General features: G+C 40.4%; 1 protein-coding gene across 4 annotated transcripts in view; it reads left to right on the top strand.

Moving 5' to 3' along the window:
* PRMT9 (protein arginine methyltransferase 9) overlaps positions 1 to 12,164 on the top strand; it is a 36,578-nt gene extending 24,414 nt beyond the window's left edge. For all 4 annotated transcript variants that reach the window (XM_047798542.1, XM_047798544.1, XM_047798543.1 and 1 more), the window contains 3 exons: positions 7,588 to 7,741; positions 11,139 to 11,261; positions 11,784 to 12,164. In XM_047798542.1, coding sequence (XP_047654498.1) covers positions 7,588 to 7,741; positions 11,139 to 11,261; positions 11,784 to 11,999 — 493 coding nt within the window. In that variant the 3' untranslated portion in view covers positions 12,000 to 12,164. The remainder of the gene's footprint in view (positions 1 to 7,587; positions 7,742 to 11,138; positions 11,262 to 11,783) is intronic.
* The last annotated feature ends 1,015 nt before the right edge of the window (positions 12,165 to 13,179 follow it).

The following is a 13,179-nucleotide window of genomic DNA, read 5'->3' on the forward strand; positions in this document are numbered from 1 at the left end:
GATGTTTGACTTATTTGGTAGAATCACCTTTGAAAAATGTATGCTTTTCCTAATGTTTTATTTATCTTTTGGTTTTGATTTAATTACTTTTGTGATTTTTTTATTGTGCTAAAATGCACATGACAAATTTTTTCATCTTAATTATCTTTGTACAGTTCGGTGGTATTAAATACTGTCACAGAGTTGGGCAACCATCACCTTCAACCATCCTCATAACTCTTTTCATCTTGGAAAACTGAAACTTTTTACCAAGTAAACAATAACTTCATTCCACCCTCTTGCCAGCTGCTGGCAACCAGCATTCTACTCTCTACTTCTGTGAGAGAGTAGAATACTCTACCTCATACAGCTGGAATCATAGAGTATTTGTTGTTGTTTTTGTGACTGTTTTATTTCACTTAGCATAATATCCTCCAGGTTCATCCATGTTGTAGTTCATGTCAGAGTTTCCTTCCTTTTCAGGGTGGAATAATATTCCATTGTATGTATATATCACATTTTGCTTATCAATCCATTGATGGACACTTGCGTTGCTTCCACATTTTAGTTGTTGTGAAGAATAATAAAGAACTTGGGTGTACAAATATCTCTGAGACCTTGCTTGCAGTTCTTTTGGGTACATACCCAGAAGTGCAACTGCTGGATCATATGGTTATTCTATTTTTAATTTCTTGAGGAGCCACCATACTGTCTTCCATAGCAGCTGTACCATTTTATAGTTCCACCAGCAGTACACAGTTGGTTCTGGTTTCTCCAAATACTTGCCAACACTTATTTTCTGTTCTTTTCATAGTAGCCATCCTAATAGGTGTGAGGATTTTCATTTTTCTTATGATTATTGTGATGTTGAGTGTCTTTTCATATACTTACTGGTCATTTGTGTATCTTCTTTGAAGAATTGTGTATTCAAGTCCATTGCCCATTTTTAAAATTTTTTTTAATTGTTGTTGAGTAATAGGAGTTCCTTATATATCCTGGGTATTAAACTCCTTATGAGGTATATGATTTGCAAATATTTTCTCACGTTTCACAAGTTGCCTTTTCACTCTGCTGTGTCTTTTCATATACAGATTTTTTTGGCCACCCCATGGCATATGGAGTTTGGGGATCAGATCTGAGCTGTAGTAGTTGCAGCCTAAGCCATAGCTGCAGCAAAGCTGGATCCTTAACCCACTGTGCCAGGCTGGGGATTGAACCTGCATCCCAGCGCTCCAAAGTACTGCTGATCCCATTGTGCTACAGTGGGAACTCCCAGAAGTTTTAAAATTTGATGTCCCATTTGTCTATTTTTGCTTTTGATTCTTTTTTCTGCCTGGTCAAGTCTGCTGTTGAATCCCTGTAGTGAATTTTTCAATTCAGTTATATTCTTCAGCTCAGAATATCTTCTTGGTTCTTCTTCAGTTTCTGTCTCTTAGCTGATATTCTCCTTTTATTCATGCCTCATTTTCCCGATTTCATTTTTTCATGTTTTCTTATAAGAGTTATTTTAAATTCTCTGGTAATTTGTTTCTTTAGGGTCAGTTTCTGGAGATTTAATTTGTTGCTTTTATTGAGCCATGTTTTCCTGTTTCTTTGTGTGCCTTATCTTTTGCTAGAGCTTGGGCTAAAAAAAAAGGACAGTCATCTCTTCCATTCTTTACTCTCTGGCTATGCAGGGAGGACTTTTTTTTTTTTTTTTTTTTCTGTCTGTGACCTGTATCACAGCTCATGGCAATGCCAGATCCTTAACCCACTGAGTGAGGCCAAGGATCCAACTTTCATCCTTATGGATACTAGTTGGATTTGTTTCCACTGCACCACAATGGGAACTCCCAGGGAGGACCTTTACCATTCAGCCTTGCTGTTGATTCTGGAGACCTCTCAAGCCTTTTCTGGGGATGCATCATCTCTGGGCTTGTGTATCATCTCCTAGTGAAGAGGTTTGCCTATTTCTCCTCAGGGGCTTCCCTTGGTGTCTGTCTGAAGTACTGTAGCGTCCCTGGTGCTGGAGCCAGTCATGGTGCTAGAGCTCACCCTAATGTCCACGTGTGGTACTGCAGACTCTAGTGCTTGAAAAGCCAAGGGATCTCCTTTGTTTTCGGGGGTCCCCAACCATTCCTGCACCACTTAGATTCAGGCAAGTCAGAAACCAGTCTCTTCAGCAGCCCCTTGAAAGGCTGGCATGTTGGATATAAGTTCCACTCTTCTCTTTCTCTCCCCAAGGAGAAGCCAGGAGTTGGAAATTTTCTCCTGATTGCAGTTGCTGTGCCTAGAGGAGGGGCTCTGGCCAGTAGATGCCACAGATTTTCCCACTGTCCTGCCTACCCGGTGTTCTCTTTGGCTGTGTGCTGGCCTTACATAGGTTTTCCAGTAACTCTGTGGAATAGAAGTGGTGGAAGTGGGTATCCTTGTCTTGTTCCTTCTTTTAGAGGAAAAGCTTTCAAACAGGGATATTTTCTTTAAACGGAACCTTGTAAAGGATTTTTAGAAAGGAGTTTTGATTATAAAAAAAATTAATCAGACAGTATGTTCTGGCTGAAATGATCAGTCATGTTAGTGCATTATGTACAGCTGCCTATAATTCCCCTTCCCAGTGTTTCTCAAGAGGGAGGGGTCCTCCTGGCAGTTTGTGTGGGACAGTTTTTTGGGGGGGTGGGGAGGGGACAGCTCTTATGTAGGGCTGTCCTGTGTGTTGCCACACAGGATGTGGCATCTCTGGGAAGGAAATGCTTAATAGCACCCATAATCATTGTTTTAGCCAGTATTCTTCCCTTCTCTCCAAACACCTCCTGGGTAACAGCAGAGAACCAGTGCTCCTTTGCTTTAGTCTAAGCTATTGCACTGTCTCTTTACCAGGTTCTCCTGGATGTTAGGCTTACCTGACATCTGGGGTCATCTGGGGTTATTCTGGGGTCAGAGGTATGAGGAGACTCTCACCTGGGCCTCTTATTGTTATATTTAGCCTCATGACTGGTGAAAGCGGATGAAGTTAGGGAATGGGAGAATAGATTGCCTCTGGGCTAAGGAATAAAAGCATCTGTCTTACTAGGTACCAACCTTCCCAGAAAAAGGGAAGGAAAAAATAAGCTAGTTTACAAACTTAAACTTTAGTCTCTAGTTACCTTTGTTGTTGTTTTGAAGTATTCATTCTTTTCTTTTCCTTTTTTTTTTTTTTTTTGCTTTTGTCTTTTTAGGGCTGCACCCATGGCATAGGGAGGTTCCCAGGCTAGAGGTCTAATCCGAGCTGTAGCCGCCAGCCTACGCCGCAGCCACAGCAATGCCAGATCCGAGCCTACACCACAGCTCACGGCAATGCCTACACCACAGCTCACGGCAATGCCAGATCCTTAACCCACTGAATGAGGCCAGGGATCGAACCCGCAACCTCATGGTTCCTAATCAGATTCGTTTCTGCTGCACCATGATGGGAACACCTGAAGTGTTCATTCTTAAGAGTTATTCATTCATACTAGATTAAAGTGTAGGAGAAAATATAAAAGCTTAGTAACCTTTTTTTTTTTCTTTTGGCTGTGCCCATGGCATGCAGAAATTCCTGGGCAGGGATCAATCTCAGGTCACAGTAGTAACAATGCCAGATCCTTAACCTGCTAAGCCACCAGGGAACTCTGCCTTTAAAAAAAATATTTTAATTTAAACCCATTTAAAAACACTTTGTGGAGTTCCTATTGTGGCTCAGCAGTAATGAACCTGACTGGTATCCATGAAGATGTGGGTTCAATCCCTGGCTCTGCCCAGTGGGTTGTTAAGCTAAGGATCCAGCACTGCAGTGAGCTATGGTGTAGGCTACAGATGTGGCTCGGATCTGGTGTTGCTGTGGCTGTGGCATAGGCCAGCACTCTGATTGGCCCCCTAGCCTGGGAACTTCCGTGTGTCACAGGTGAGACCCTAAAAACAAAACAAAACACTTTGTGTTGAATCACAAGGAAACAGCGAAGAGCTTCTTCGGAATTTTTGCCATTTATGGTTAGACTTTTAAGTTGTAACATTTTTTTTATTTCCGTAGGCACAGATGGTTCGGAAATAATTGGCCTTGCAGAGGATTCCATTGAGGAGTCTGGCAGCTGCAGTGGTGCAAGCAAAACACTTGCTGTCAATAAAGCTAACCAGTTTAAGGCAATTACTATCTCATCTACATGCAACTAAGGAGCATTCCTGTTAGTGACAATAGCATTGAGTTAAGGTGGATTTGTACAACATGGCCTTTTAAAATAATTTTCATACTTGCTTTTGTGTAGTATTTATTTCTGGCCTAGTTGTTGGTACTTGATTCAGCCTTTTCTGACTTTCTAGGGTTCAGCAGATGTATTTTTGACATTTCGTTTAGCCTCATTTTCTGGTTACCCCCTCAATGACTGGACAGTAACCGCCCTCCCTCCCTTGGATTTGATGGTTGGAAGGTTGGCTTTCATTCACCTGTGTGCTTTTTTTTGTTTACTGATTTTATGGAATGCTACCCTCTTGTGGCTGTTTAGGGGTAGAGGGAATTAGGCAGCATAAAGCTCTGTGGCTAGGAGTTCCCAGTGTGACTCAATGAATTGAGAACCTGACATAATGAAGGTTCTCCGTGAAGATGTGGGTTCAATTCCCGGCCTCACTCAATGGGTTAAGGATCCCACGTTGCCATGGCTGTGGCGTAGGCTGGCAGCTGCAGCTCCGATTCGACCCCTAGCCTGGGAACTTATATTTGCTGCAGGTGAGGCCATAACAAGAAAAAACAAAAGAAAAAGCTTTGTCCCAGGGAGGCACAGTCTTTAAAGCATTAGCCTGCTGTGGCCCCCTTTGCCTGGAAAAGCAGTAATCTTTTTTTCCTTTAACAAAAAAAAAAAAAAAAGAAAGAAAAAAAGAAAAATCTCTGTGGCTAGTCTCTGGTTGGAAGACTTTGTGATCTTAAGAAAAATTAGTTCTGGTTTCATTCAGATAGATCACAATTAGCAGATAACTTCAGAAGAGTTAGTAACATGAGCTGTCAGGATTAAACTTGACCCATTTGAGGAAAATTTGTAGGTTTCTCCACTTATTTAGGAAGATGTTAAAATTGTATCTGGTTTGGTAGAGGCATAGATGGGAATTTTGATAAGAGCTGTGCAATTTTGTTAAGTATGGAATTTTACTGGTTGTGGAGATTGACTTTCTACCAGAGTTTACCTAAAATGCTACAGAGTTGTTGGGAAAGGAATAACAAAAATGAATTAAGCACGGGGGTCAGGGTGCAGTCCACTTTCAGGTGAATTTGTGTATGTGGGTTTATTATGACTTAAATGATCACATACTTTTATTTGGGGAGGAGAGATTATCCTGGTTTCAGATCATGACTCATCTCAGATTCCGTTACCCTCAGGAATCAGCTGAAACTTTCTTTGCCGATTTGGCTTCCTGTTAGCTAGTCTTTAGGGAGAGCTGTTACAAGAGCAGCCTGTTTACTTACTGTAAACTTTTCTGCCAACTTTTTATTTTGAAAAAGTTCTAACTTTCGAACTTAAGAAAAATTGCAAGCAAAGTAAGTGAACATGAGACTGTTGTTTTATTTGTTGAGCAGTTTGATAGTTGTTGGCTTCATAACCTTCTCCCGCTAACACTTGGCATGTATCGCCGTAGAACAAAGTCTTTCCCCTGCCTAGTCAAAAAATGATCACACTCAGGAAACTTAACATTGATAAAATGCTATAATTTCATAGACAGTCTGTATTAAAAATTTCCCTCCTATCCCTGCAATATTCTGTATTGCTTTTTTTCTCCCCAGTCTAGGTTCTAATCAAGGGAGCTTGCATTACATTTAGTTGCCATGTCTTGTTTTTATAATTGTCATTGTGGTTTTAGGTGTTTTTAAATGGTTAGGACATTGAGTTTAGCAAAAGCAGAATCAATCACTTAAACCTAATTTAAGAGCAGAGGTGCCAAAGTAGTTTTGAGGAATGGGGTGTTTTATAATTTGACAAGATTTTAATGACCTATTCAGGAAAACCACATAGCATACAATTTCAGAAACTTGTATGAACTATTTTTTTTTTTGATATGTACAACTGCTTAGGTCAGATATTTAGTCCTGCATTTTTGTAAATAGATCCTTATTAACTAGAAATATCTAAGAGGAAAAGCATATTATAAAGGATACAAAGTCCAGCTGTTTATAGTAGCCTATCCTGGAAGTTCAAGTGGAAATCAACTTGGAATGTTTGGTAAAAGTGAGGAATGTAACATTTGATAGTAGGAGTTCCCTTTGTGGCGCAGCAGAAACAAATGTGACTAGTATCCATGAGGAAGTGGCTTTGATCCTTAGTCTCGCTCAGTGGGTTAAGGATCTGTTGTTGCAGTGAGCTGTAGTGTAGGTAGCAGATGTGGCTCAGATCCCGAGTTGCTGTGGCTGTGGTGTAGGCCAGCAGCTGCAGCTCCAGTTAGACCCCCCTAGCCTTGGAACCTCCATATGCAGTAGGTGCCGCCCTGAAAAGCAAAACAAAACAAAACCAAACCCCAACATCTGATTTTAAATGTGGCAAGTGAAAAAAATTACTTTGTTTAAAATATCCTCCACATCTGTTTCAGGTGATGGCAATGGATGACCCACCTACCCCTCCCATGCTGAGCTCCCATGCACAGCTCAGGTGTATGGAAACAAGACTCTATATGTGGGTATGGGAGCTTCCTTGGCTTGAGAGCCTTACATTTCATATAGGAACTTCTCCCATGGGGATAGCCCCCAAGCCCCAGCAATAGAAACAAGTGGTTACAGTTAGACCACACTCAGACCCCAGAGGTGGTGACTTCCCATCAGACATTTATAGTTTGTTTATAGTTCTCTCAGTCCAGGTGCATCTACCTTTTGAGGCATTTAAGAATGTTTGTATCATAAGCAGTATGTGATAACACAGCCGACCTTCACCTTTATGGGGTTTCCAGGGAAACAGAAGGTGAATCCAGGATTAATTGTAGGAGATATGGTTTTGTTAACCCTTTATTCATACTCTTTACTAGACGATATGGATTTTTAATCACTTCTATTCTTTCAGAATATTTAACTTTTTATTTTGAAAAAGTTCAGGCTTACAGAGAAGTTAAGAGTATAGTACAAAGAACCTAACATAGACCTTACACCCAGGTTCACAAATTACTGTTTGGCCACATTATTCTCTCCGAACTATTTCAACTACCAAATATCACGTTCCTTTACCCCTAAATACTTTGGTTTGTATTTCGTAAGAACAAGGATATTCATTTATATAATCATTACGCACTTACCAAAATTAGAATGTCTACATGGACACAATATTGACAACAAAGGGAAAGATCTTACTTTAACCATTTGTTGCAATAATATTCTTTATAGCTTTTTTTGTTGCTGATCCAGAATCCAACCCAGGATCACATAGTACATTTAGTTCCTTAAGTCTCCTTTATTCTGGAACAGTTCCTCAGTCTTTCATGACATTGAGTTTTGAAAAGTGTAGGCCTTTTATTTTGTGGAATGTTCCTCATGTTTCTTATGTTCCCAGGCCAGGGACCTGAGCTGTTGCAGTGATGCTGGACCCTAAACCCCCTGAGCCACCAGGGAACTCCTCAAGATGCTTTTGAAAGTATTTTTCCTTCTTCTAGATGTTTGCTACAGTCCGGAGGGAAGATCTTTCCTCAGTACGTGCTGATGTTTGGGTTGCTCGTGGAATCACAGACACTGGTGGAAGAAAGCGCTGTGCAAGGAGCAGAACGAACTCTTGGATTCAATATAGCGCCTTTTATTAACCAGTTTCAGGTAAGTGCTTAGAAGTCCAACCAGGTGGCCTTTAGCCACAGTCTACTTTCCTGTGTTTTTAGAGTCACTGTGTTGAGCTGTATTGGGATGGTGATCAGTTTTCTGGAGCAAAAGAACTTATTACTGGTAAAAATCAACCTAGGGGCTAGTATGGCCAAGGAATTCTGTTCCTACTGACACAAGTCTATAGCTATTGCCCTGAACCACTGTTATAAATGAAAAATAGGGTACTGGGTTTAATCTTATGAGAAAGTGTCCTTGCCTCAAAAAGCAGCCGCCAGCAGGAGACCTGCATGTTAACATGGACCCTAAGACTTCAGGCTGGCCAGTGATAGGTGTGAGCAGCTAATGTCTGGGCAGTCAGACGGATGGGAGCAGGAATGTAGGTGCCTAGGAAACTGGAGTGCAAGGAAAAGGGGTTGGTTGCTGTTTGGGAAACAAGGATTTCATGCTGGCAGAGGTACTCGCAGCAAAATAAAATTTGTGAGTTAAAACTGGGAGTGGATGGCCTGTGTAGGGAAGAGGTTTGGGGTTGGAAATAGGTAGAACGCTGCTGTGGAAGCCAAGGCAGAATTTTGGGAAGTGGGCTGTCGATTTCTAAAGGCTTTTATGTAGAGGCTCTAGGTAGTAAGCTCTTGAATATGCATTGTTGATCTTTGGTGAACAGACTTCGTGATCTTTCATGAACTTGCTCAACAAATATAATTTTGTTGAGGAAATGATTTTTTCAGTGCAGGTTAAAGTTTTAGAGTTTATTTCAGTTTTTTTTGTAAAGTTGAATAAAGAAAATACACTTACCAAAAGACAGAGAGGTTTATTTTTTTGCCTGTTCCCCAAATACCACCATCTCCTATTGTTGTAGCCTATTCCCTCTTGATCCTAACATCAGCAGTTCTCTCATTCCATAAGAATGTATGGTATTTTAATCCTGTTTTCTTTTCACCCTACCTCCTGTCTCATATCCTCCTTTCCTTAACAGCTTATATTCCATGGTCTGTATATTTTTCCTATGCCCCTTCTCTTCCATTTTTCTGCTGGCCCGGGAAAACCCTACCTTGGTTAAAACCAGCTTTCTGCCTTCTCTATGCCAGTTACCCCTACAGCTGAATATGCTGGCTGTGGTCTCACTTCAGTTTATGAGCACTCATCTCTTGAAGCTCCCTAACCTTGCTTGGCAACCTTACGTTTCGGAGTCTACTCACTCATTTCCTGAGATGCTCTTGTCTCCTTTCCTCTAATATGGTGATTATCTGACCATTATGGTGACAACTGAGTGAACCAATGAAACGAAATGAGAGGTTGTAAAAAAAATGTTATAAACAGCAGAAATGTACTTATTCATTCCCCAAAGGGCTATTTTATGTGTTCTTTTAGGTTTGGGGAATGTAGTCATGAAATTGAAGAGCTAAGAACCTGCTATTCTCATGGAGCTAGCATTCAAATTGACAATAAACAAACAAGAGGTAGACAATAAACAAAGGAGTAAAAAGTTAAGTATGATAGATGGTGGAAGTTAAGGTTAGAGAAGACTGGGAATTGGAGGTATGGGGTATTCTGTTTTGTTTAGATGATGTCTATAGAAGGGTATCATGAGTAAAGGGTATTTAAGCAGAGACCTGAGAGAAATAAGGAAGAAAAAAGATCAACAAGAGCAGGGACCTGAAGCAAGAGCATGATTGGAGTATTTGGAAACAGCAAGAAAGCCTAAAGGAGCGTCAGATGACGGATGTAGTCAGAGTATTAGGAGCCAGATCCTGTAGAGTCTTTTGGTCACGGTGAGGGTTTTGGCTTTTGGAAAACAGCTGGAGGGTACTGAACAGAGGAGCGACAACGGTGACTTGTGAGGGGAGCACAGTGGCTGCTGTGTTAGGAGCAGACCACCATGGAGAGCAGGCAGTAGCCCATGAGACACTAGAGTGGTGGCAGGTGGGGGCTCAAAGCAGTCAGGTTGTAGATGTATTTCAAAGGCAGGTTTTGTGAAACTGGGCATGCCTGGAAGGACAGTTATTATTTACTGATATGGGGGAAAAAACAGCAGGAGGACCAGGTTGTGTTGATGTTTTTATGGGGTCGTTAAGCAGTTGGATAAAAATTCAGAGAAACAGCTAGCTTAGAGATCGAAATCTGGCAGTCAAACTTGATGGATATTTAAAGCCGTAAGACCTTGCGGATGTACATAAAGAGAATACGGCTGGGAACCCAATTCTGGAGCCTCCCTAGGATATGAGCTCTAGAGTAGAAATCTTTTTTTTGGGGGGGGGGGGGTCACAGGTGCAGCATATGGAAGTTCCATGGCTAGGCAACGGCAAATCCTTAACCCACTGAACAAGGCCAAGGATCTAACTGGCATCCTCATGGATACTAGTCGGGTTCATTTCTGCTGAGCCACAACAGGAACTCCTAGATTGGAAATCTAAGAAGGAATTAACAGAGATAATAGGAGTGGCCAGTAGGCTGAAAAACCAAAGTGAGGACAGACTCTGAGGTATAGGTACAGCTGTATGGGGATTAGAATGCAGATGATGAGAGGTGATAGAGGAATCTAGAGCGTTCTTCTGATGACTGACACAAATGGGGATACAGGGCAGGAGTCCTGGAAATGGCATGAAATTGCTGTGAGCTTTTATGGGAGGGAAGGTTGGATGCCTTTAAGGATGCCTGGGGAGAGGCTGAGGTATCTGTTTCACCATGAACCACTTTGCTCTCTAATATTTCATTCAAAGGAGAAGGGCACTTTTTAAACAGTTTTCTTTCTGTTTCAAATGAGGAGACTAAAAATTATTAGTAGGAAGCTTCCATTGTTGCTAAAATTGACAGAACAGTTTATAGCAGTGGTTTTCATCAGAACTATTGGTGTTTGAATCCCAGCTCCAGACTGATTTGAGGTGTCACCTGAGCAGCTGGACTTTTTAAAAGCTCCCTTGGTGATTTTAACTTGCAGTCACAGTTGAAAACCATTGCCTTCTAGATAAATGTTTCAAAATGAAATCCACTATTAGTTGTTTGATTGAATTTGGCAAATTTTCTCAAACAGTTCAAAAATTAATGTTGTACTATTTGCTTATTCATCTTTCACACATATAAGCATATCCTTAGTTTAAAATTTGGGGAGCTGTTGGGCTAAGTAAAATCTAATCTGCTTTCATCCAAGTTAAGGATCTATAGATAATTGAAATCATAGAAAATTATTTAACCAGCTTAAGCTTTGGATAGTTCATCCTTGCCTGTAAAACTGGCAAGTCCTTGTGCCTTAAAGGTTGATGTGGGAATTAAATTAAATGAGGTAATAGTTATAAGAAGCACTGTATCACATTGAGCCAAGTTCAAAGCAGGAAACTTAATGAGACCTGGTAACAAAAAGAATGGAGTAAAAGCAAAAATTGCCTATTTTCTTTAGGTACCCATACGTGTATTTTTGGACCTCTCTTCATTGCCCTGTATACCTTTAAGCCAACCTGTGGAACTCTTAAGACTAGACTTAATGACACCGTATTTGAACACCTCTAACAGAGAAGTAAAGGTAAAGTGCTCTTGTTAGATTCAGGATTATCTTAAACTGGGTCAGACTTTATACACATAAAACAGTTTTAGCCATTTTCTTTGAAGATTTAAATGTTATTTATTTTCTGAACAATAATCAAACATAGGCTTGTGTAAATGTTAGTGAATAAAATAGGTGGGTATTAATTTAAATTGGGTGATTAAATATATTTCCTTGTAACATTTGGATCTAAAACTGACTAAAAAGATAAAACACTTACTCACTTAAGTCTACTCTCTTTTTTTTTTTGTCTTTTTTTCTAGGGCCGCACCAGTGGCGTATGGAAGTTCCCAGGCTAAGGGTCTAATGGAGCTGTAGCCGCTGGTCTACACCACAGCTCACAGCAACGCCGGATCCTTAACCCACTGAGCAAGGCCAGGGATCGAACCTGCGTCCTCATGGATCCTAGTCGGATTTATTAACCACAGAGCCACGACAGAAACTCTTAAGTCTACTCTTGTTTACTCTGGTGAAATCTTCACAATTTCTTAATTTTCATAGGTCCGCATTTGTAAATCTGGACAAGTGACTGCCATCCCATTTTGGTATCATATGTACCTTGATGATGAGATTATGTTGGACACCTCGAGTGAAGCCTCCCACTGGAAACAAGCTGCAGTCGTTTTAGATCATCCCTTCCGGGTGGAAATGGGGGATGAACTTGTACTCCACGTCCAGCACCACAAAAGCAATGTCAGCATCACGGTAAAGCAGTGAAGAGCAGTTTTCCTGTGCAAAATGTGGAAGTAGAGCAGCAAGTACACAATTCTTCTAGTTAGTGGGACTGTAACCGTAGTGGAGGTATAAAAGATTTATTCCTTGTAATGGTCAAATACTTTTTTAAAAATTGACATTAATAAAGTGTATTTAAGAGATCCTAAATTAAAGTGTAGCATTATTACAAAAATACTTCTGCAGACTTCCTTTCTGGAAAAGGCTGTTATTAATTTTTTAAATTAGGAAATTGTTTTTATGGCTTTGTTCTACTTCCTATTGCTAAACCTGTCAGTCTGCATGAGAAAATTATACAGATAAAGAATTTTGAGTCTCAAACTCATTTTTTAGGCATGTTGGCTATTTTTCTTAAACTTACAGCTAGGATAGATACCTTAAAAAGCTGGCTTCCACTAAAGACCGAGGGTTATGGTTACTTGGAAACTCTGAGCTTGAGTCTCTTAAATACTTAAAATACTTCTGAATCACCTCAGTTTTTGTGTTTTGGGACTGCAAACCTGAATAAGAATTTAAGCCATATGCAGCAGAAACAAATCCGACTAGGAACTATGAGATCATAGTTAGCAGGTTCGATCCCTGACCTCCCTCAGTGGGTTAAGGATCCAGTGTTGCTGTGAGCTGTGGTGTAGGTCACATATGTAGCTCGGATCTGATGTTGCAGTGGCTGTGGTGTAGGCAAGCAGCTGTAGCTCAGATTGGACTCCAAGCCTGGAATCCCCTATATGCTGTGGGTGCAGCCCTAAAAAGCAAAAAACCAAAACAAAACAACCCATTAAAAAAAAAAAAAGAACTTAAGCCATAGACTAAATGTAATTAAACGACTAAAAGGAGGACAAAAATAAAATCTTAGGAGGCAACATTTTTCCTAGTTTACTTTTGGCAGAGAAAAATTTGAAAGCTGACAAATTAAATTCAAGAAAGAGTTAAGCCTAAACCAGTATTTTTCAGGGTTTTGATTTGGATGCACAGTAAGAAAAAAAATAGTAAGTTAGTCCAGATTTTAAAGACCTGAAATAGGGAGACTAATAAGATTAGCATGCCTTGTATATATTGTGTGTTCTCTGTAAGTAAGCCACATATAAAATAAGAAGTACCCTCTCTCCATACTGCCTACTCTCCTTGCCTCTAAATACACCATCCAACTTTACTTTCAACAGAAATG

This window comes from Phacochoerus africanus, chromosome 10, assembly GCF_016906955.1.
Source record: "Phacochoerus africanus isolate WHEZ1 chromosome 10, ROS_Pafr_v1, whole genome shotgun sequence".
Lineage (NCBI taxonomy): Eukaryota > Metazoa > Chordata > Mammalia > Artiodactyla > Suidae > Phacochoerus > Phacochoerus africanus.